General features: G+C 39.6%; 1 protein-coding gene across 1 annotated transcript in view; it reads right to left on the reverse strand.

Moving 5' to 3' along the window:
* Positions 1-25446, reverse strand: part of MCM9 (minichromosome maintenance complex component 9) — a 124402-nt gene that overhangs the window by 8140 nt on the left and 90816 nt on the right. The window contains exons 9-12 of the mRNA XM_011980672.1: positions 7338-7540; positions 6210-6413; positions 5071-5153; positions 4432-4577 (exon numbers count right to left, since the gene is read on the reverse strand). Of these exons, the coding sequence (XP_011836062.1) occupies positions 4432-4577; positions 5071-5153; positions 6210-6413; positions 7338-7540 (636 nt within the window). The remainder of the gene's footprint in view (positions 1-4431; positions 4578-5070; positions 5154-6209; positions 6414-7337; positions 7541-25446) is intronic.

The raw sequence follows: 25446 nt of genomic DNA on the forward strand, positions 1-25446 counted from the left end.
CTGTATTTCCTGAATTTGAATGTTGGCTTGTCTTGCTAAGTTGGGGAAGTTCTCCTGGAAAATATCCTGAAATGTGTTTTCCAACTTGGTTCCATTCTCCCCATCACTTTCATGTATACCCATCAATCGTAGGTATGGTCTTTTCACACAGTCCCATATTTCTTGGAGGCTTTATATGTTCCTTTTCATTCTTTTTTCTTTTCCTAATCTTGTCTTCATGCCTTATTGTATTTTCTTTTCCTAATCTTGTCTTCATGCCGTATTGTAAGTTGATCTCCAATCTCTGATATCCTTTCTCCGGCTTGATTGATTCGTGTATTGATACTCGTGTATGCTTCATGAAGTTCTCGTGCTGTGTTTTTCAGCTTCATCAGGTCATTTATGCTTCTCTCTAAACTGGTTATTCTAGTTAGCAGTTCCTGTAATTTTTTATCAAGGTTCTTAGCAACCTTGCATTGGGTTAGAACATGCTCCTTCAGCTTGGAGGAGTTTGTTATTACCCACCTTCTAAAGCCTACTTCTGTCAATTTGTCAGTCTCATTCTCTGTCCAGTTTTGTGCCCTTACTGGAGAGGAGTTGCAATCATTTGGAGAAGAGGCATTCTTGTTTTTGGAATTTTCAGCATTTTTGCACTGGTTTTTCCTCATCTTTGTGGATTTATCTACCTTTGATCTTTGAGCTGATGACCTTTGGATGGGGTTTTTGTGTGGGGGTCCTTTTTGTTGATGTTGATGTTTTCACTTTCTGTTTGTTAGTTTTTCTTCTAACAGTCAGGCCTCTCTTCAGCAGGTCTGCTACAGTTTGCCAGAGGTCCACTCCAAACCCTGTTTGCCTGGGTATCAGCAAAGATTGCTGCCTGCTCCTTCCTCTGGAAGCTTCATCCCAGAGGGGCACCAGCCTGATGCCAGCCAGCGCTCTCCTATATGAGGTGTCTGTTGACTCCTGTTGGGAGGTCTCTCCCAGTCAGGAGGCACGGGGGTCAGGGACCAACTTGAGGAGGCAGTCTGTCCCTTAGCAAAGTGTGCTGGGAGAATCCTCCTAGTTAGGATTAGCTGCTCTCTTCAGAGCCGGCAGGCAGGTAAGTTTAAGTCTGCTGAAGCAGCACCCACAGTTGCCCCTTTCCCCAAGTGCTCTGTCCCGAGGAGATGGGAGTTTTATCTGCAAGCCCCTGACTGGGGCTCCTTTCTTTCAGAGATGCCCTGCCCAGTGAAGAGGAATCTAGAGAAGTAATCTGGCCCACAGCCACTTAGCCGCGCTGTGGTAGATTCCACCCAGTCCAAACCTCCTGGCCCCCTTAGCACTGTCAGAGGAAAACTGCCTACTCAAGCCTCAGTAATGGGGGACACTCCTCCCCCTACAAGCTCGATCATCCCAGGTCGACTTCAGAATGCTGTGCTGGCAGCGAGAATTTCAAGCCAGTGGTTCTTAGCTTGCTGGGCTCCATGGGAGTGGGACACCCTGAGTGAGCCCACTTGGCTCCCTGGCATCAGTCCCCTTTCTAGGGGAGTGAATGCTTCTGTCTTGCTGGGGTTCCAGGTGCCACTAGGGTACGAAAAAAACTCCTGAAGCTAGCTCAGTGTCTGCCCAAACTGCCACCCAGTTTTGTGCTTGAAACCCGGAGCCCTGGTGGTGTAGGCTTGTGAGGGAATCTCCTGATCTGTGGATTGCAAAAACCATGGGAAAAGCATAGCATCCAGGCTGGGTAGCATAGTACCTCACCGCTTCCCTTGGCTGGGGGAGGGAAGTCTCCTGGCTCCTTGTATGTCCAGAGTGAGGTGACGCCCCACCCTGCTTCTGCTCGCCCTCTGTGGGCTGCACCCCCTGCCTAAGCATTAGTCCCAATGCGATGAACTGGGTACCTCAGCTGGAAATGCAGAAATCACCCACCTTCTGCATTGATCTCGCTGGGAGCTGCAGACCGCAGCTGTTCTTATTCGGCCATCTTGCCAGATCTCATATTTTCATTTCAAATTTCCATTTGGTCATGAGGGAGGATGACTTCCTAATAAGGACTGTAGTTCCCTACAAGTAGGTCCTTTAGAAGCCCTTCCTGACAACCTAGAAATGCCTTTTTCTTATAAAGTACAATATGATCCCTCTTCTATGTGCTCACTTTGGAAAGATATTATACCAGAAAGCAGATGAGTAAGTTATTCTAAAATTCATGTATAATCATAGAAAATATAAGGAAATACCTTATATTTAAATATATTTAAATACATTAAAATGTTAATTGTACATATCTCTGAGAAATAAGATTACATGTGATTTTTTGTTTTCTAATTTCACTGCTACTTATAAAAAACATGCATTACCTTCATAATCAGAAAAAGGCCCCCACAATTATTGTAAACATATTGGGTTACATTCATTCATAGTAGGTTTGCAAGTATCAGTAAGTAAACCCATGTTCGTTTTTACTAATTTGAGTTACAACCAAACAGAAAAGCAAATAGCTTTCAAAATTACTACTACCTAGCATACTTTTCAGCATCAAATTGAGGTCAGGGATACTGATAATTGTTAAAATTCTATAAAAATCTCCTAAAAGATGAGAATAAGTTAGGGTAGACTAAGTTAGCCCTATTATTTCAGTCTCTCTTTTTTTTTTTTTTTTTTTGAGATGGAGTTTCACTCAATCTCAGCTCGCTGCATCCTCCGCCTCCCGGGTTCAAGCAATTCTCCTGCCTCAGCTTCCTGAGTAGCTGGAATTAGAGGCGCCCGCCAACATGCCCAGCTAATTTTTGTATTTTTAGTAGAGACAGCGTTTCACCATGTTGGCCAGGCTAGTCTTGAACTCCTGAACTCAAGTCGACTGCCCACCTTGGCCTCCAAAAGTGCTGGGATTACAGGTGTGAGCCACTGTGCCCCACCTGCATTCTGTTTTGAGGTGGATAGAATGGCCGAGTCAGACTGTCACCAGTATAAAGTATAAAGCATTTTCTGGAAATAAAGCATGATAAAACTATAAATGGTTTCATTATAATTATCTCCTTAAGGAACAGAGAACTCTTTCCAAAACAGTAAAAACCCATATGCTGGTTGGGTTTTTTCTCACTTGATAAGATTGGCATTAGATTGTGTCTTGGAGGTAATTCACTTTCATTTGCACAGTACCTGGTTTTGTTGCTTTCAGGAGGATCAACATCAGAACATGCCTCTACATTATAAATAAATACCAGTAGAAAATAACATTTTAAGGCAGAATCCTATCTTTTAGATTGTCAAATACTCTCACTTCTTTCCTTTCTTTCCTCCAGGAGGGTCATTTTAAATTTGGGAAGTCTAATTGCCATCTTTCTAACACATAACAACGATTCTGAGCCTCACTTTTTCTTCTTTTCTGAATGCAGCACACGTCAGTTTCTGGTAGCTTAGATCCATCAAAATGAGCAGCCTCTCCAAAAGCAAAGCCAAGCCCAGGAGTGGCTTGAAAAGAATCAGCTACATCAAACCATAAACAACCCAAAGGAATAACTTTGGTCTAGGCACGATGCTCTGGATCATAAAATGAGCCAGGAGACCAAAAGAAAGAGGGGTGAATTTTATACAAAGTGCAAGTTTACTGCAGTCTGGCACCTGGCTATTAGCAGGATAATGCCCATCCCCACCCTTCCCCAGGAAGGCTGTGCTGAAGTTTCAAAAATTAGAAAGAGAAGGCTGCTGTGAGAAGGAAAAATTCTCAAGGTTTTTTTGTTTTGTTTTGTTTTGTTTTAATGTAGTCAACAATCTCAGTGTGGTCCCCACATTCTTGGCAGCTGTTTCACTTTCTCATGTACTTCATTCACTAGACCTCGGCTTTGAGACCAACACCAGTAAGAGCTGCAGGTCAATTATTAAGCCATTTACACTGATCATGAAGACACCAAAAACTGGATAAACTTGCCATTCCTCACTCCTATTTCTCAGGCTCACACTCAAAGCCTAGGTTTTTGGAAGTCCACATATTTCAGGAGTATAAAGTTTGGGCAAAATTTTTTTGGTCGAGTCCACATTTACACGAAGGTGTGTGACACGTTTTTTCCCATGTGTCCTCCTTGTCTATTAGTCACATTTTAATGAGTCATTAGAAAGGTAAGTTTTGAAATGTTGTTTCTGTCATTGCTGAGTTGTTATCTCAAGATAGCCAACACAATGTGGAGCAAAGACAAGCTATCCCCACCAAGCCTGCCTGAATGTCTGATACCCAGAAAAGTGAACACTAAAACGCTGGTGGGGGTGGTATTTGCGGTCACTGAGTTTTGGAGCAGTTGATTATACAGCAGTACATAACTGAAACAGTCCCCTACAGATAGTATCTGCCTGTCCTAAGAACTTACTGACCCAGCACCTGATAGATAGATTTTTCCACTTAAGGCACACTTCCTTTGTTTCACTAAATGCCAAACAAGGATTTTCCATTATATGCCTTTCTGGGTTTTCATTCCTCACCTTTCAAGTCTTCTAAGCTCTTCACTCAAGAGGTTCTGCAGCTCTAGCTTTTCCAGAATAAGTTCACACTGTCTCTGATACTGCTCTCCAGGGTTTTCAGGAAAGGAAGTGTGGAGGGCATTCACACCTCCCAGCAGTGCACCTCCCTGAAGGGGTGAGAACATACCAGGAGAGTCACCAGGCCAGCCTGCATAGCGGTAAGTACACTCTAGGGACCAGCAATCCCCGGGGGCTAAGACCACCCTTTACACCCCTATGTTGAGTATGAAAATCACTTGGGGGCCTTTTTCAACTTTCTAGAGTTCACTCCCCCAGCTCTTGGTGGCAATCATCGCTCTAGGAAGCTATACTGTCACTGGTGGGCTATGAACATCCCTTGGGTGTGTTGAGGAAAAAAAAAGGATCGAGGCCCACTACTCTACATCAGTGGGCCAAAGCAACACCACCCATGCAGCAGACATCTCCAGGACACTGTTTCCTCTTTGTTTAAATGGTTACCTTTGGATCTAGTTCCAGGAATCACTAGGTCTAGAATATGATCATTTTAATAACTTTTGATATGTTAATAAAGTGTCCTTTTTTTTTAAAAAAAGAAAGTTTGTAATTAGGATAAAAATTAGGTACACAAAATATCCTTACCTGCATTGAGGACTCCATGACTGACACCACCGTAATAGCATCTTCCAGAGTCACAGTATCACGAAACATCAGGCGAGCATGAGCTAAGAAAACAAAGCACATTTGTTTTTTAGGAATATCTGAGGTGAGAAATGTAATTCTCTAATCTCCTCCTCCACGCCATTTGCATTTTATGAATGAGCTATTAATAACAAAACAATTTTTACTAGAACAAGCACAAAAGTCAACATTCAACTAGCTTTAAGGTTGTTTCTATGAAGAGCCTAATCCTTCTGTGTAGCCCACACAATTCTGTATATTTATATGAAAAAGTAATCTGGGCTCCAGCAAAGAAAGGGGCTATATAAACATACATTTAATATTCAGCAACTTTAGTCCTCACTTTCTAGTCTTTTACAAAACTACACAAAATTAAAACTCATTTTTCATATCTGGCACTCCTCTTTATGATCTATGAGCTTTTCAAAGCTACCAAAGAAGCAATTCTAAACTCTGAGTATTTCTTGCCCTAACACTAGCTATAAATCCTTGAAAAAAGAAAGTCCATTTGTTTTACAGTACTTTTTATTAAGCTTGTATTATTTTATTATTCAGTTCATGTGAATTCTTTTTTTATATTTAAACAAAAGCTAAAATGTAAAAGCCAATGTTAGAAGAAAAGAATTAAGATACATGTTAGCTACATGTATGTATGTAATGGGGCAGGGCATGGCATTGTCAAGTTGGTTGTTATAACGACAGGGGTGGACTGCAACTGGCAATTACTGAGCAAGAACCAGTGATGCTACATGGGAAACAATTCCAAACAAGAAACTGTCCCACTCAAAATGCTAACAGAGTTGCCACTGAGAAACAAAATATCAGAAACAAGGCTTTCTAAGTGAATGGTATATTAAGTTCTAGGAGGTCCTGAGAAGCACAAAGATTCCTCTTTCTTAATGACACCAATTCCAGTCAATACTCATCACCTGTCCTCAGATGAGCAGCGATCTCATGGCTCAGAGCCTTTATTTTTAAGTGACTATGAGCACTTTAGAGTGGGGGTTATTCTCATTCATCTTTGAATCCATGGTGCCAAGCCCCTTGCCTTGCACACAGGCAGCATTCAATACAAGCATCATTTGCTGAATGAAATAGACCTTCTGCTAATCGTATCAAGCTTTCCAACAGGCGAATGGTGGTCCGGGCAGCGTTCCGGGAATCACTCTGCCTTTGCATCTGGTAGTATCGAAGAAGAACTTGATTGCCCACATCAGACAGTGTGGGCTGCAGATTCCTTATGAGGCAGAAATAGGTTTTCATCTTTTCCATGCTCCAGAGCTTCTCTGATTTGCTTGGGTAACCTGTATATATCAGGTGTTGGGTCAGTAAGTTCTTAGGACAGGCAAACATCTCATTTTAAGGATTTTTATAAAGTTCTGGTACTTATTTGTTAAAAGTAACCTTCATGTTTTGTGGTTATTGAAATCTACACTTGTCTGCATAGCACACAATTTTAGAAAAAAACAGTCTTATGATCTAAGCTTAATAAAGGTAAGCTTCCCACCTTTATTAAAAATTATTCAGAATAATTCTGTTCTGCTCAGTAATCAATAATATTCGAGTAAACCTATTCTTTTTTTTTTTTTTTTGAGATGAAGTCTCGCTCTGTCGCCCAGGCTGGAGTGCAGTGGTGCGATCTCTGTTCACTGCAACCTCTACCTTTTGGGATCAAGCAATTCTCCTGCCTCAGCCTCTGCAGTAGCTGGGATTACAGGTCTGTACCACCATGCCCAGCTAATTTTTGTATTTTAGTAGAGACGGGGTCTCACCATGTTGGCTAGGCTGGTCTTGAACTCCTGACCTCAGGTCATCCACCTGCCTCAGCCTCCCAAAGTGCTGGGATTACAGGCGTAAGCCACCACGCCCGGCCTGAGAAAATCTAATTTAAAGAGACATTTGTTTCATATTCATTCTGGTTTTCTTTATGTGCAAGAGGTGAGCGGTAATTCCGTATCATAAGGTTGCCCCCTTTCATTATAAGGGACATATTTACAAACAACTTTATTCTCATTAGTGGCAGGTAGAGAAAGGCCCTTTTCTTTCAACTCAGTATTCTGAGGCCCTGTAAGTGGCTCCTTTCACTGCTTTCTGTCTAAGCTTTTCTCTATTGCCTGGTACTACATAGCCTACCTTGGGTATTTATTTAATTTTCTTGAAAGGGAATTTCTTTAAGTTATAGCTAATCTCTCTTTGTTACTTTGAATGCTTTGTCTGTCTTCACATACCTTTATTTTCCAAGATAAAGGAGGAAATGATACGATCCCAGTCTTCATTCTTGGTATCAAGCAAAATCAGGATCAGGTCAAATCGACTTAAGAGTGGGCTGCCGAGAGCAATGTTCACAGACACGGACTCCTGGGGGTCGTACTGGCCTTTGGGGTTCGTTGCTGCCAGGATGGTGGTCCTTGTGTTCAGCTTGCACACGAGGCTGCCAAGAGAGACAGTACAATGCACTGACTGTGAGGTTCAGATAAAATGCAAGATTACAGCTGTTAATAAAATGGGGCTGCTCTTGCACCTTGAAAATCTACGAACTCCTATGAAAGAAAATGTTGAATGACAGGAGATATCACAAACATCAACTTCCAACAAAGTATACTGAAACTATTCTACCTTAAAGAGAAGTAACTGTTCAATAAACACTTTTTATGCCCCTGCTATGAGCAGACGGCTCTGCTAAGTGCTAAGAAGTATCCAAAATTAAACTAAACTCTTCTTAAGGGGCTTGCAATCTACTAGCTATAATGTAATACAAGGCAGAATATGGTTAAGTTCTAAAGGAATAAAGTTCCCAGGGGAAATAGGGATGATGTGTATTCATCTATGTGGATAGAAAAGATGAACAGAGAAGCACTGTGAAGCAGCTTTTGAACTGAGCCTTTCAAGACATCTGGACATTTTTAGGTGGAGAAAGACACGCATTTGCAGAGGGGGTGATGGTAGAGAGTGAGGATGACTCTGGAGAATAGTGACTGGTTGAAGCAAAAACTTTCTGTGTATTCACTCATTTTGTTTTGATTTTTCTAAACATGAAAGAAACAAAAAAGAGAAAGAAAGAGTGAGGGAAAGGAAATCAGAAAATATAAGGATTGATTTGGCATTGAGGTTTTGAGGAGCCATTGTGAAGGGAAGTCTGATGAGGACTGGGTTGGTGGGTGGGTTGGACAGGGTAGGACTGTGGACAGGAGGCAGGGTAGGGCTCTAGTATAATGGTCCAGTAGAGGGGCAAGGTAGTCCTAAATGGAGCATGGCAGGATAGGGATGGATGTGACATAACTTAGATATTGTTTTTAAACTAATTAATGATGGGCTAGTTCTCAAAATAATGTGACATATTCACTGGCAATAACAAATGTAAAAATTGGAATCTGTAAATTTGTATGTTCTGCACTTGATGCCCATTTTTAGTTATTGTGGGATGTCTGCCTCCCAAGTCACAGCCCTATGACATCAGCTACATGTGTTACATTTGTTAATCCCTGATCTATTTCTAGCTAGCAGTTACTTCATTCCCTGAGGCTGAAAATGTTTGAGAATCTTTATTTGTGGCAAGTGGCATAGGAAGACACTCATTAAATAACTAAGAGAAAGATAAACAAGGCATTTTTACCAAAAACTAAACTCCCTTTTAAAAAATTAGTGACAAGGAAAAATTCTGGACGGTCCACATCTTATAATTTATGTGTCAAAACGGCTTTTGTAAAGACAGTTATTTAGAACTTGGAATATAAGTTGCCATAGAACAATGTAATAAGCGGTTCCTAAGAAACCCACAAAAGCACATTTAACCCACACTGAAGTGAGACTATTTGCATTTCTTATTTAAAAATGTCCACAACACTGGCAATGAAACAAAATACAATTGCATATGACATAATTTTTATAAAATTATTTTTAATGCGAGGTCAAATGAATTGGTCATTTTTCCTCTCTCTGACCAACCAATATTTATAGGCCATTTCCTTTCTGCAAAAAGCTGTACTGAGAATCCAAAAAGGTATATATCTGATCCCTGCCTCCAATTAGTTTACAACAGAACTGCTGGGGAAAGAAGAGGTGGCGCAGAGCGCCTGCCAGATCGTAAGTGTGCAAGGAGTGCTGGTGTCAGTATCAGCATTAGTATCAGCAGGAAGAAACTTCGGTGGGGACACCTGGAAATCTATAGGGGATATAATTGGAAAGTTTTCCAATATATGAGAAGAAAAATGAACAAAGAGAGAAAGAAGGTGGTAAATTATGCCTGAGGTAACTGGGAGAATTAATTTTCCCACTAGAAAAACTTAAGCTTAAGAATCATGCTTGTGGATCGCCTGAGCTCAGGAGTTTGAGATCAGCCTGGGCAACATGGTGAAACTCCATCCCTACTAAAAATACAAAAAAATAGCCGGCATGGTGGTGCACACCTGTGGTTCCAGCTGCTTGGGAGGCTGAGATGGGAGAATCACTTGAGCCTAGGAGGTGGAGGTTGCAGTGAGCCAAGATTATGCCACTGCACTCACAAAGCAAGAGTCCACCTCAAAAAAAAAAAAAAGTTGGACGGGGGGACTAACAAAAATTTGTATGCAAAGAAAAAAGGCTGTCTGAGGTGAAGTCAGCAGAAATAGGAGCAAGGAAAATACAGGAGTGGGCAGAGGAAGAGGAGATTATGAGAGATAAGTCAGGCAGATCCCTATAGCAAAGGAGGAGGATGAAGACATTGCCAGGAGGGACAGGGTGGTCTCTGGGCATTTGAAAGCGGGGAAGACCGTATATAAACCTGATGGGTACAGACCTGTGATACAAACATTTTTTAAAAAACTAAATGGGGCTTTAGAAAACACACACAAATCTATACATACAGTCTAATCCTAAGTACACTGTGTGTACTAGTGGCTCACTAAATAACTACTGAATGAATGAATTCATAGAGTGTAAGGTAACTCATTTTTCTATCCCATATGAACTCTACATTCTTCAACAATATTAATAAAAATAACCACATTTTTAATATCAAGCAAGCACTGCATTAGGTTTACACAGATCATCCCTAATCATAGCAACCTGAAGGGTAGGGGCTATTATCACAAACCTAGAAATAAGGAAACTAGGAGTTCAGAAATATTAACTTCCCCAAGGTTACACTGAGAGTAGCAGAGCTGAGATTCAAACCTAAATCTGCAGGGCTCCAAAATCAACGCAATTTTACTTCCAGACTGCCAAGTCTGCCTGGGATTTTGGACATCAATTTATTTGCCTTACTTTATATTTTATTTTCTCTAAGAGACATGGTCTCACTCTGTTGCCCAGGCTGTAGTGCAGTGGAGCGATTACAGCTCACTACAACCTCAAACTCCTGGGCTCAAGTGATCCTCCCGTCTCTACCTCCCAAGTAGCTAGGACTACAGGTGTATATCACCACGCCCAGCTGATTTTCAGAAAATTTTTTGTGGAGATGGAATCTTGCTATGTTGCCCAGGCTGGTCTTGAACTCCTGGCCCCAAGAATCTTCCCGCCTTGTCCTCCCAAAGTGCTGGGATTACAAGTGTGAGCCACCGTGACCAGCCTGTTTTTGTACTACTAAATTTGGTCTTCCTTGATTGTGATTTATTGTTATAATCCTCACATTGCCTGGTACATAGTAAATGCTTAATAAATGTACATAATTTAAATGATAAACAAAAATAAAACAGTATTTCAGAAATTCAGAATTATTTTACATTCACAGGTTGTGTCACAAAAGGATGCTGATACATGTTTCTTTTGTATTAAACTTCAAGAAGTAAAAACATTCCAGTTTCTGAAAAAGCTACTTTTACATTTATTTAATCCACACATTTAAACATCCTAAAAACATAGAGTAGTAACTGTTCTACTAATAGCTTGTGTAACCTAACATTCTAAAGTTAGGTTACACAAGTTATTTTTACCAGTAAAGATCCTTAAGAAAGTGCCTTTGTTTTTCTGAGGGTCTCCCATTACTCCCTTTCCGGGATGATCCTCATCTTTACTTACGGATTTGATCACCACCTACATGCTAGTACTTCCAAATTTATCTCCAGCCTTTGGTACCGGGCGCTATATGTTCACCAAACCTTGTTTTCCTCCTGGGAATACAGCAAGATTGTATTTCCTATTCCCATTACAGTTAAGTAGGGCTATGATATCAAGTCTGGAAAATGAAGTAAAGATAGAAGAACATAAACCACTTTTAGTTCTGGCCCCTAAAAGCCTTCCTGTGCAATCTTTTTCTCTCTCTTTACCAGTGGAGTACAGAAGAGGATAAGGCCCTGGAGTCAGAGAGCCACATGAGAGAAGGAGCTTGGGCCTGGAATGATTGTCCGAGCACAGTGTGCCACCCTCAATCCACATCAGACTGACATGAAAAAGAAAAACTTCCTTCTTTGGCAAAACATTGCAGGCACGCGATCAGCACGGGTAAAAACTGACCAATCTTCAAAGAGAAAAGGAAAGCAACAAAGACATCTCAGAAATTTGAGGTTTTGAAGTGTTACAGGAAAAAAAATTGCTTCTAGATCCCAGACAGTACGAGGCAAATTGAAAAAAGCTTGAACAAAGGCCCCGTAAATTTTCTCAGTTGTATAAAGTGACTTAGATTGAGCAAGAAATCTGCTTTAGATGGTCGTAAGGTAGCCACTGTTAAGTAATGAAGCCCACGCCTATGTTCTTAGCAGCACTACATACACAACAGCTGAGAGGCAGAGAAAACCCAGGCGTACATGGATGAAGGAACGGGTAAGGAAAATGTGGTCTATACATACAACGGAAAATTGTTCAGTCTTAGAAAGAAAATTCGAACACATACTACAACATGGAAGAACCTTAACCACAACATGCTAAGTGAAATAAGCCAGTTACGAAAGATAAATACTGTATGTTCCCACTCACGTGTGAAATATCGAGTAGTCAAATCCATAGAAACAGAAAGTAGAATGGTGGTTGCTAGGGGCTAGGAGGAGGAAGAAATAGGAGTTTTTAAAACAGGTATAGAGTTTCACTTTGCAAGATGGAAAGAGTCCTGGTGATTGCTTGTACAACGTGACTTATACTTTTTTTTATTATTATAGTTTAAGTTCTGGGATATATGTGCAGAACGCGCAGGTTTATTACATAGGTATACATGTGCCACAGTGGTGTGCTGAACCTATCAACCCATCATCTACATTAGGTATCTCTCCTAATGCTATCCCTCCCCTAGCCCCCCACCCACCGACAGGCCCCAGTGTGTGATGTTCCCCTCCCTGTGTCCATGTGTTCTCATTGTTCAACTCCCACTTATAAGTGAGAACATGCAGTGTTTGGTTTTCTGTTCCTGTGTTAGTTTGCTGAGAATGACGGTTTCCAGCTTCATCCATGTCCCATTCATCCTTTTTATGGCTGCATAGTATTCCATGGTGTATATGTGCCACATTTCGTTTCTCCAGTCTATCATTGATGGGCATTTGGGTTACTTCCAAGTCTTTGCTATTGTGAACACTTAGATGTGTGCATGTGTCTTTATAGTAGAATGATTTATAATCCCTTGGGTATATACCCAGTAATGGGATTGCTGGGTCAAATGGTATTTCTGGTTCTAGATCCTTGAGGAAAACATTGTCTTCCACAATGGTTGAACTAATTTACACTCCCACCAACAGTCTAAAACAGTTCCTATTTCTCCACATCCTCTCCAGCATCTGTTTCCTGAGTTTTTAATGATCACCATTCTAACTGGTGTGACACAGTGCCTCATTATGGTTTTGATTTGCATTTATCTAATGACCAGTGATGATGAGCTTTTTTTCACATTTGCTGGCCATATAAATGTCTTCATCTGAGAAGTGTCTATTCATATCCTTCACCCACTTTTTGATGTGGTTGTTTTTTTCTTATAAATTTAAGTTCTTTGTAGATTCTGGATATTAGAACTTTGCAAAAATTTTGTCAGATGCTGGAGGTTGCCTGTTCACTCTGATAGTTTCTTTTGCTGTGCAGAAGCTCTTTAGTTTAATTAGATCCCATTTGTCAATTTTGGCTTTTGTTGCCATTACTTTTGGTGTTTTAGTCATGAAGTCTTTGCCCATCCCTATGTCCTGGATGTTATCACCTAGGTTTTCTTCCAGGGTTTTTATGGTTTTAGGTCTTATGTTTAAGTCTTTAATCCATCTTAATTTTTGTATAAGGTATAGGAAGGGGTCCAGTATCAGTTTTCTGCATATGGCTAGTCAGTTTTCCCAACACCATTTATTACAAAAGGTGTCACTTCCCCATTGCTTGCTTTTGTCAGGTTTGTCAAAGATCAGATGGTTGTAGATGTGTGGGATTATTTCTGAGGCCTCTGTTCTGTTCCATTGGTCTACATATGTTTTAGTACCCGTACCATGCTGTTTTGGTTACTGTAGCCTTGTAGTATAGTTTGAAGTCAGGTAGCATGATGCCTCCAGCTTTGTTCTTTTTGCTTAGGACTGTCTTGTCTATATGGGCTCTTTTTTGGTTCCATATGAAATTTAAAGTAGTTTTTTCTAATTCTGTGACTTGAAAGTCAATGGTAGCTTGATGGGGATAGAACTGAATCTATAAATTACTTTGGACAGTATGGACATTTTCACAATATTGACTCTTTCCCATCCATGAGCATGGAATGTTTTTCCGTTTGTTTCTGTCCTTTCTTATTTCCTTGAGCAGTGGCTTGTAGTTCTTGAAGAAATGCTTCACATACCTTGTAAGTTGTATTCCTAGGTATTTTATTCTCTTTGTAGCAATAGTGAATGGGAGTTCACTCATGATTTGGCTGTTTGTCTGTTATTGGTGTACAGGAATGCTTGTGATTGCTGCACACTGATTTTGTATCCTGAAACTTTGCTAAAGTTGCTTATCAGCTTAAGGAGATTTTGGGTGAGATGATGGGGTTTCTTTTTTTTTGAGACGGAGTCTGGCTCTCTCGTTCAGGCTGGAGTGCAGTGGCCAGATCTCAGCTCACTGCAAGCTCCGACTCCCGGGTTTACGCCATTCTTCTGCCTCAGCCTCCCGAGTAGCTGGGACTACAGGCGCCCGCCACCTCGCCTGGCTAGTTTTTGTATTTTTTAGTAGAGACGGGGTTTCACCGTGTTAGCCAGGATGGTCTCGATCTCCTGACCTCGTGATTCGCCCGTCTCGGCCTCCCAAAGTGCTGGGATTACAGGCTTGAGCCACCGCGCCCGGCCGACGATGGGGTTTCTAAATATACAATCAGGTCATCTGCAAAGAGAAACAATTTGACTTTCTCTCTTCCTATTTGTACCCTTTATTTCTTTCTCTAGCCTGATTGCTCTGGCCAGAACTTCCAATACTATGTTGAATTGGAGTGGTGAGAGAGGGAATCCTTGTCTTGTGCTGGTTTTCAAGGGGAATGCTTCCAGCTTTTGCCCACTCAGTATGATATTGGCTGTGGGTCTGTCATAAATAGCTCTTATTATTTTGAGATATGTTCCATCAATACCTAGTTTATTGAGAGTTTTTAGCATGAAGGGGTGTTGAATTTTATCAAAGGCCTTTTCCACATCTATTGGGATAATCACGTAGCTTTTGTCATTGGTTCTGTTTAAGCAATGGATTACATTTACTGATTTGTGTATGTTGAAACAGCCTCGCATCCCAGGTATGAAGTCGACTTGATCGTGGTGGACAGGCTTTTGATGTGCTTCTGGATTCGGTTTGCCAGTATTTTATTGAGGATTTTCTCATCAATGTTCGTCAGAGATATTGGCCTGAAATTTTCTTTTCTTGTTGTGTCTCTGCCAGGTTTTGATATCAGGATGATGCTGGCCTCATAAAATGAGTTAGGGGGGAGTCCCTCTTTTTCTACTGTTTGTAATAGCTTCAGAAGGAATGGTACCAGCTCCTCTTTGTACCTCTGGTAGAATTTGGCTGTGAATCTATCTGGTACTGGGTTTTTTTTGGTTGGTAGGCTATTAATTACTGCCTCAATTTCAAAACTTGTTATTGGCCTACTCAGGTATTCAACTTCTTCCTGGTATAGTCTTGGGAGAGTGTATGAGTCTAGGAATTTATCCATTTCTTCTAGATTTTCTAGTTTATTTGCATAGAAGTATTTACAGTATTCTCTGATGGTAGTTTGTATTTCTGTAGGATCAGTGGTGACATCCCCTTTATCATTTTTTATTGTGTCTATTTGATTCTTCTCCATTTTATGCTTCATTAGTCTGGCTAGCAGTCTATTTTGTTGATCTTTTCAAAAACGAGCTCCTCGATTCATTGATTTTTTGAAGGGTTTTTCATGTCTCTATCTCCTTCAGTTCTGCTCTGATTTTAGTTATTTCTTGTCTTCTGCTAGTTTCTGATTTTGTTTGCTCCTGCTTCTCTAGTTCTTTCCAATTGTGATGTTAGGGTGTTAAATTTAGATCTTCCCCGCTTTCTGATGTGGGCATTTAGTGCTATAAATTTCCCTCTGAAGACTGCTTTAGCTGTGTCCCAGAGATTCTGGTACATTGTATCTTTGTTCTCACTGGTTTCAAAGAACTTATTTATTTCTGCCTTAATTGTGTTATTTACCCAGTAGTCATTCAGTGCTATCTTGCTGCCTTTTTTTTTTTTTTTGACACGGAATCTTGCTCTGTTGCCTATGCTGGAGTGCAGTGGCGCAATCTTGGCTCACTGCAACCTCTGCCTCCTGGGTTCAAGCGATTCTCCTGCCTCAGCCTCCCGAGTAGCTTGGGACCACAGGCAAACGCTACCATGCCCAGGTGCTTTTTGTATTTTTAGTAGAGATGGGGTTTCACCATATTGGCTAGGCTGGTCTCAAACTTCTGACCTTGTGATCCACCCACCTCGGCCTCCCAAAGTGCTGGGATTATAGGCATGGGCCACCGCGCCCGGCCTATCCTGCAATTTTTAATTTTCAGGTTGTACTTCCTACCTAGGAAAGCTAGTATAATTCAGTAGACATTACATATATCATGGAAATGTTAATTTTTTTCCTAAAATGTGTCTTCAACAGATATTGAGGATATCCTTGATTACTTAAAAATGTAGTGATACCCTGCCTTTGATGAGATGCTATCCTGCTTAAGTTTGAAAAGAACCTTGAAAATAATGAAACATTACCTTTCCCAAATCATGATTTATTTAGCATCCCACAGCCTTAAAGCTCATCATCACATCAAGTTATTTCAAATGACCACACACTGTCAAGTGGCACTGTGCTGTCATTCACTAGGCACAGGCACCGATTTGCACAGTTTAGAAAAAGTAAATTTTAATACTGACACCCTTTCTCCCCCCAGAGGCAGAGTTTCACTCTGTTGCTGGAGTGCGGTGGTCCAATCATAGCTCACTGCAGCCTCAACCTCCTAGGCTCAAGTGATCCTCTGGCCTCAGACTCCTGAGTATCTGGGTCCACAGGTGTGCATCACCACGCTGTGCTATTTTTAAAATTTTTTGTAGAAACGGGGTCTCATTATGTAGCCCAAGTTGGTCTTGAACTACGAGCCTCAAGTGATCCTTTGCCTCAGCATCCCAAAGTGCTGGGATTACAAGTGTAAGCCACCACTCCTGAGTCTCCTTTTTTTTTAAAAAAAAAAAAAAACAACTGAGGTTGCATCATTTGCTTCCTGGTTTCGTCTTACTTCTATTTAACTAAGCAGCCAGGACAAAATTTAAGTAATTAAACTCCTAAACTTTAAAAATGTTTCCATATTTAAGTAACATAAAGAACAACAAAATTATTGGTCTTCACAAGCATACATTGCTTCAAAAAGACCTGTATTTTGGTTACTGACATAAGTTACATTTAGTAGGCTCTAGGCATCCTAAGTGTTTTACCATTTTTTCTATTCTGACTATAACAAGCTTTTGCAGGGCAGAAATCACATTGGCCTCTCCCAGTTGCTTAAGCATCTGAACGGCAGGGATTATGATATGCCCTTGTAGGTAAGGTATGTGCCACCTGTGGGAAAACACCGCATAAAGTTTGACCTCAAAAGGGCAATTTGTGAAATCACCATAGTTAAATGAAACACTTACACGTGCTTATTTTCAAAAAAAGAACTACCTCTCTGCAGTGCATATAAGTGACACATTAAAAAAAAAAATCTCCAGCCAGGCACGGTGGCTCACGCCTGTAATCTCAGCACTTTGGGAGGCGGGCAGATCACCTGAGGTTGGGAATTGGAGACAAGCCTGACGAACATGGCAAAATCCTGTCTCTACTGAAAATACAAAACTAGCCAGGTGTGGTGATGCATGCCTGTAGTCCCAGCTACTCAGAAGGCTGAGGCAGGAGAATCACTTGAACCCGGGAGGTGGAGGTTGAGGTGAGCTGAGATTGCGCCATTGCACTCAACAAAAGTGAAACTCGGTCTCAAAAAAAAAAAAAAAAAATCTCTGATAAATTTCTTGTAGCCCTGGAGGCCAGTCAGATATTCTGATCCAGCGGTTTGCACTACTTCTTAAGGGAGATTATAATTCTAATCAAAACTCCTTCACAAATCAGCCGAACGTTAGTCATTTGAGACATGAGAAAAAGAGAAGGAAAGCAAAAGCAGACATATTTAAGAGTTCCTGAAAATGATGTGGCAAGGTACCAAATGTCTCAAAGGAAAACCTGAAGTGGTCAGAGAGGCAGGGCCCCAGAATATCTAGATGACGATGACTCAGTGAAGGATTCTTATTGTAGGAGGAGAAGTACATAAGGTTTTTCTTAACAGATTCAGAGTATTTTATTTTGGTAGAATTCATAATTAAAGTGCACACTTAACCCTCTTACCTGCTATTAATTAACTTCACGGCATGCTAGAAGTCTCTAGAGACATTTTCTCAAGAGTTTTGCATTTGGCAGTTAACTGTACACTTTGCATCAGAAAGATTAACTGGCCTCTAATTAGGGGTAATGAACTTAAGATTCTGAAAACTGCTAGCCAAAAAAGTTGGATGAACTACTGTGGAGGCTCATCCCACTTATTCTTAATTGTAGAGTGAGCCAGAGTGAGTGTTATGAAAAATGAACACGAGTTAACATGGAACTTTTAGAGTGTTTTCATTGGTTCCCACCACCAAACAGATGATAGATACACAATTGTAACTAGGGGTACACATAACTGCTGATCCCCCAAAAAGCCAACATGCACTATTCTTGTACCTTTTTGTAAGTGGTATGTCAAAAGCAAAGTTAAAAAATAAAAAAACTTTAAAAGGACAACTTAAATGGAAGAAAACAGATCATGCAATTGGTGACAGCTATGATCTTGGCAGAAACTGTAAAGACTACTACAGAGCCTGAACTAGAGCCTTCATCTCAATAGGTACACAAGACTAAGTACCGTCTTTAAAAGCTCGCCATCCTTTTAGCCTGTCTCTTTGACACCCGCTGAGCTCAAGACTTTTCTCATGAAGAGTCACCTCCTATATAGACTGATTGACCAGACTGTTCTGTCTGTCTAAACAATTGTTTCCCAGCGCTGACAGACTCTTGTTCTATGACCTGTTCTTTAGTGTATTTCTTAAGTGATCCTTTGTCTTCGTTACAGTTCTGGACAGGCCAAACACTGGAATGTCCCCCAGACACATAACCCCACAATTCCTTCTGTGTAAACTGCCATACAGGAACAGCTGCCCACAGCAGGGATTGACACCTGATCCAAGAGCAGCCAACCCATAAACTGGCCAGGAGCCTAGAGCTGCTCTTGCATAAATCTTTAAATATGGATGACTTGTATTTTACTGGGTCTCTCTAGAGGGCATCTGAAATGGAGACAGGAAGGAGAACTCATCTACTAAGAAGAGCTGAATAAGCCTAAGAGATCCGCAAACACACACACAAAAATTAGCAACAGAAAGTATCTGAGTCATAATAACAAGAGAACAGGTTTGAAGATGAATAAACTTCTGATGCTGTGGTGGCAATGAGATAATACAGCAGCTAATATACATCTACTTTAAACAAACTCCCGTTCCCCCAAATTATGTTACAGTAGAACAGTAGTTATGGAGAGTTCAGTAATATGCTTAGCTAGTAAGTTGTGAAGCTGGAACCGCCATATAGCCCAGACTAGCTCTGGACTCTCTGCTCTCAATTATTACAGTAATTCTGTCTATGCCCAGTGTATTCTTGCGGTCACTAAAAAAGGGGGGAGCTCTTTTTCAGAAAATTTTTTTGGTCGTTTTTTACTTTAGTTTTTCAATTCCACTGGAGAAGGGGGAGAACTCTTGATGTTGTTTCCTGAACTTTTTCTACGTCTAGCACAGGATGTTCAATATTTCATAATAAAATATAAAACCATATTTTATGTACATAGTCTACAATAAACCATCCTACAGCTGAATTTGTAGGCCAGCTCATGATTTGCAACCTCTCACTGGTGGCAAAGGTTAACCTTAAAGGTTGTCTATTTACTCATTGGATGACTGAATTTTTATAGAATTTTTTTCTAGTCTAAACCTGAAGGCCTCTATAACCCTAGAGGCAATGTACCTGATCTTTAGGCAGCGCTAACCATTAATACAGTCTTCCTTGTGCTAATTTTAAATACGCTTCCCTGAACCTTCCAGCCATTGATTCTAAAGGATATGAACAAGTCTAATTCCATTTCTTATTTGAGCTCTTCAAAACAATTGTAGACAACCACCTCTCCAATTACTTTTCCTAGATGTGGTTCAGAAATAACATGAGTAATATATTAAAAACATATAAAATATACAATAAAAGTCAACATTAAGAGTTAAACAATATAAAAAAGAATAACTTTAAAAAATGAAACGTTGATTTCTAGGTTCCCATATGATAATGGCAGCTACTTATAGCCATACTTCAACATACCCTCCAAAGACCTTATGGTTAAACAAAGCAAGTAAATAAACCCACAAAACAAAACTCGTCAAACTAAAAACAAAGAAAGTGGAGAATACTACAAACTTCAGTTTATATATAAACAGAGAAATAAACACCAGAAACCAGCAAAGCTAACTCTAGAGCTCTTTCTGGAGTGGAAAGATCAGTGGAGACTAAGTGAAAAGAAGAGAAACCAACGGGGGCCTCATGCTGGAGAACACTGATAAAATGCCAGGAGGAGGAGAGAATCCCATGCAGAGTGGGGAAATACTGAGAACAGGTTTCAGACCTTGTGAATCAAAGTCATTAACTGCTGGAGAATAGAAAGAGGGGCCTGAAAGTTCCTGGGACCAGGGTTGGCAGTCATGGGAAGGATCCTGGAGTAGATAGAGGAGACCTGCAAGGGACAAGAGTCACCTGGAGTCTTGGTGATCAGGGGAAGAAGGAGCCAAGCAGTGGATATTAAACACCTATAGAAACAAATAAGAATCACAAAACAGACAAATCAATCATCTCCTTATGAAAAACACTATTAAGTAAAATGCACTTAACTGAGATTCCTCTGAACTCAGAGGAATTAGTACACCATCCAATGTCACCATCACCTTAATAGAATACCTAATAATAATGATTCAGAAAAAGATAAAACACTTTAAAATGAATGGAAATAACATGCAGCTCCATAATACTACTACAAGAATAAAAATACTTCAGTTGATAAAACCCTCATCTCCCTACCCCACCCAATAAACCCCGCAAAGCAAAGGAAATCTGTAACAGTGCCCTGACTTGAATATCCTTAAGCAAACATTTGCAAATATGAAAAACCATCCCAAATCAGAAATTCAAAAATTCACAATATAAAAGCACAAAAAAGCAGAAGATGTATATCCAGAGATGATAAAACTGAAGTAAGAAATGGATGTGGGGGAGGAAGATGAAATAATCTCAGAAATGAACATCTAATTACGGCAGAAACAGAGAATCAAACACTGCATGTTCTCACTTATAAGTGAGAGCTAAATAATGGGTAGACATGTTCATAAAGATGGAAACAACAAACACTGAGAATTCCAAAACGGGGGAGTAAAGGACATGGACAAGGTTTGAAAACTACCTACTGGGGACTATGTTCACTATTTGGGTGATAGGTTCAACAGAAGCCCAAACCCCACCATTACGTAATATACCCATGTAACAAACCTGTTCATGTACCCTATGAATCTTCAAAACAAAAACAAAAACAAAAAATAAATTAACATTTGAATCTAAGGTATCTAAGAAAGGACCGACAGGACTGAAAATATAATAAAGGGTGCTAAGGAGAGGAATAAAAATAGCCAAGAGAATAAAACAAAATACAGAAAAACTAAGAAGTTTAAGGAAAAAAAATTGTTGCTGCAGAGCCTAGGAAAAATTCTAACAAATAAATAATTATAGCTTCTGAAAAATAAAAACAAAACAAAGAACTGAACTAGAGTGTCAAACAATCATTCAATAAAAATTTCCAGGGATAAAATAATACATGTCAAAGGCTCGCTCATATCTAGAAAAACTGACCAGGTATAATTAACTAAGACATAGTCTAGTAAAAATATTATACTTTAAAGATAAAGAGAAAACGCTTTGGGCCTTCAGGCAAAAAAACTAAATCACCTATAAAGCAAATGATATCAGAATGGCATCAGATTTGTCAATAGCAACATAGAAAGCAAGACTTTAGGAAAGAAAGTGTAAGCCAGAGTCTATATCCAGCCAAGCTGTCTTTCATTTTTCAAGTGTCAATGCTATGAAAGATGATTTGAAATATGCAAAAATTCAAGATAATAATCAGGAGCCCCTCATAAGGTACCTGCTAGAGGATGGGCTTCATTCAACCAAGAGATGATGATGATGCCCTGGCCCTCCCAAAAAGACGGATGGTGAAGCACTTTATTTTAGACAGACCAAAGCAAAACAAAACATAAAAGTGGAAGAATAGTAGTAAGTAAATGCTATTTGTTCTGACAAAGTACAGATAATACAACTATTTATTTCAGTGAAGAGACGAAGGGAGAAAGGGGAAAGTAGAACAAGTTCACTGATTACTATACTACATGGCTAATAGACTGGAGTCACACGATATTATTTAAAGTTCCCAAGTGAGGAGAAATGGGGCTGTAGGCATTATAAAACGTATTTTAAAACATAAGCCCTAGAATAGGGGTTGTCAAACTACAGTCCAAGTGCAGCCCACAATCTGTTACAATAAATAAAAATTTATTGGAACACAGCCACTCCCATCTGTTTGCATATTACGGCTTCTCTTGTTTACATCACAGACATATTGATGCAGTTATACTGTCTACATCAGCAGAGGTGAGTAGCTGCAACAGAGTTTGGCCCACAAAGTCTAAAATACTTGCTATGCTAACCTCTATAGAAAAAGTCTGCCAAACTCTAACCTATAATAAAAATGCAACCAGGCGCGGTGGCTCCCAATGCACTTTGGAAGGCTGAGGCTGGCAGATTGCCTGAGCTCAGGAGTTTGAGACCAGCCTGCGCAACATGGTGAAACCCCATCTCTACTAAAATACAAAAACTTAGCCAGGCATGGTGGCGTGCACCTGTAGTCCTAGCTTCAGGAGGCTGAGACAGGACAATTGCTTGAACCTGGGAGGAGCAGGTTGCAGTGAGCCAAGACTGTGCCACTGCACTCCAGCCTGGGCGACAGAGTGAGACTTTGTTTCAGGAAAAAAAAAAAAAAAAGCAAACATTCCTAAATGCAAAGAAAAATAAACACAGTACGTTTTTAAAAAATAAAACTGTTGACACCAAGCATATTGATTATACCAATAAATGTAAGTCTGCTTATCTAACACATTAAAAGAAAAAGATTTTTCAGTTGCTCATAAATCTAAGCCCAATTCTATGCTGCATACAAAAGAACATATTGAAATCAAAAGGCTAAACATAAAGAAATGAGCAGATATATCAGACAGATATAAATATTATGAAATCCAGAGTTGTGATCCTGATATAGGCAAGGTAAAATTCAGGCCACAAAGCACTTAAGACAGAAGTACAAATGTTAAAGGCCAAAACAACTACCTTCATAAAGCAGAAACTACAAGAGATACAAAGAGAAATAAACAAAAGCCCAATAATAAGAGACATTAACACGTCACTCTTGGTCTAAAATGCATCAAACAAACAAAAGGTAAGTAAGGTTATAGAAGACCTAAATAACATCGTTTATAAGGTACAGTTTATGTGTGTGTGTATAACATATATACATTATATTCTCATTATAGAGAATATAATTCCTGAAGCATAAAAGGGCCACTATTAAATAAACTGACCTTATATTGGGCCGCAAAGATAAAAACTTCATGAAGTTCCTTAAAGAAACAATACAAACAACATTCTCTGACCACAACGGGATAAAACTAGAAATTATTCACATCAAAAAGTGGTCCTTCTACCTAGAGACTAAAAACTTGCTAAGCAACTCTTGGGAGAAAGGGGATATGAACTAAAACTGCAGAATTTCTAAAACACGATAATAAGAATACTACATATAATCATCCATGGGATACCACTGAAGCAGTGCCAAGGAGTATATGCAGTTTGTTATCTTTTGGATAAGAAAGAGGGGAGATGCATACACAGGCACACATACCTATCCCCATGGGTTTTGCTTATTTTTGCAAAAAAAGACACACAGGAAGGACAGATCAGAAACTAATGAATATCCATCAGGGATAGAAGAAAACAGAATGGGAGGGGTAGGGATATGAATGTGATTTCTTTCGCATGTCTTTTTATACAGGTTTGACTTTGTTAAAACAAGCCATATTTTACACATTCAGAAAATAAAATTAAATAAAAGAGGTAAAAACAGCAAATGCTATAAGTGAATGAAAACAGAAGTTTCAAAGACAACTTCTTAACTGTATATCAAATAAATAATATAACTACACAAAGAAAAGCATTCAAACTACTTTTTAACATGCACTTTAACAACATATAACCTCAGTGGAATATCTAAGCACAAAAAAGGACTGCAAAGAGGGCTTGAATATTACTTTTTTGTGATTATTGGTAATGGTGTTGACGTAATATTTCAGAAACTATTTTGGAGATGCAAGTGCATTCAGCAATACAGAGAATCCTATAAACACCTTTATATACATATGAAATAAAATAATTTTGAAGAGTCGTAAGTATCTTCTGACCCAGGCCTAAGTTGACATACATGAACTCTATCTGAGAATATCCCTACAAGAAGAGTGTTATTATTTTTGTATCAGAGATGACAGTTATCACCCACAATGTAAAGAAAGTAGTAACAGTGGCTGGAATTGATTCTAGGTCTCTCTAACACCAAAGTTCTTTCTACCATAACTGAACTATTTTTAACAAAAATATCAACAATTTAATTTTGCTTTACTTTAAATGAAGGGATATTCACTGTTGTTATTGTTGGTATTTGTTGTCCTGAGTGGCAACGGTGGCAGTTTAAAGCAGTGTTTGATCTCTTGGAAGCATCTGCTCCTCCTGGGGGTTCTTGTTTCAGGCCACATTCTCTGTATGGAAAACAGAACCTAATAATCCAAGACAGAAGAGACTCAAATGCAGGTTGTATGACTGCTCTGTTTTTAAATAATATTTTAATTTTTTTTAAGAGATGTCACTTTGCTGCCCAGCCTGGAATGCAGTGGCGTGATCATAGCTCATTGCAGCCTTGACCTCCTGGGTTCAAGGGCGTCCTCAGCCTCTTGAGTAGGTGGGACTACGGCGCACACCACTGTACTCGGCTGTTTTTTTGTTTTTTGTATAGAGATAAGGGTCTTGCCATCTTGCTCAGGCTGGTCTTGAACTCCTAGGCTCAACAGATCTTCTTCTCTCAGCCTCTCAAAGTGCTAGGATTACAGGCATGAGCCACTGTACCCAGCTTAAATTCTTGAACCATGTGAGAAATGTGAAGTCTGCCTGAAATTTTCAGGCCCGCATGTATTAGAAACATTACATTCCAAATCAAAAGCAGCTACTAGTAGATGCTAGTGAGCACATGGTGGTCCTGTTGTCCCTTGGAATAGGCTGGAAATTAACTGTTCAGTAAGATCAGAGGAGACCATAAGAACCCAAGCTCTGTTATTACAAGGTAATTACAAAATGTCTTCACTAAACTGATCAAGAAAAAAGAAACCTTTTCAAGATGGAGAAATAAAAGGTACAAACCACTCAATAGAGTTAATTACATAATTATATGATTATGTAATATTTGGGAACTAAATATCTTTTAAAAGGCATGATAATAATAAAATTGTACAGATGTCTTTATGAACCCAGAAATTAGTTATGTGGGGTGAGGAACAAACTAGAATGCTAGTTTTACTATAATAACTAGAGGAGAACAAAGATCCTGTAATTCCTTTAATGCATTAAATAATTATAGTAATCTTTAAATGAAATCTATATGCTAAAATGCTCAGAAAAGTAAAAATTCTTATGTAAATATAAAGAAATTACAAGGCTAAAATACTGGTTGT

This window comes from Mandrillus leucophaeus, unplaced genomic scaffold, assembly GCF_000951045.1.
Source record: "Mandrillus leucophaeus isolate KB7577 unplaced genomic scaffold, Mleu.le_1.0 Scaffold1047, whole genome shotgun sequence".
Classification (NCBI taxonomy): domain Eukaryota; kingdom Metazoa; phylum Chordata; class Mammalia; order Primates; family Cercopithecidae; genus Mandrillus; species Mandrillus leucophaeus.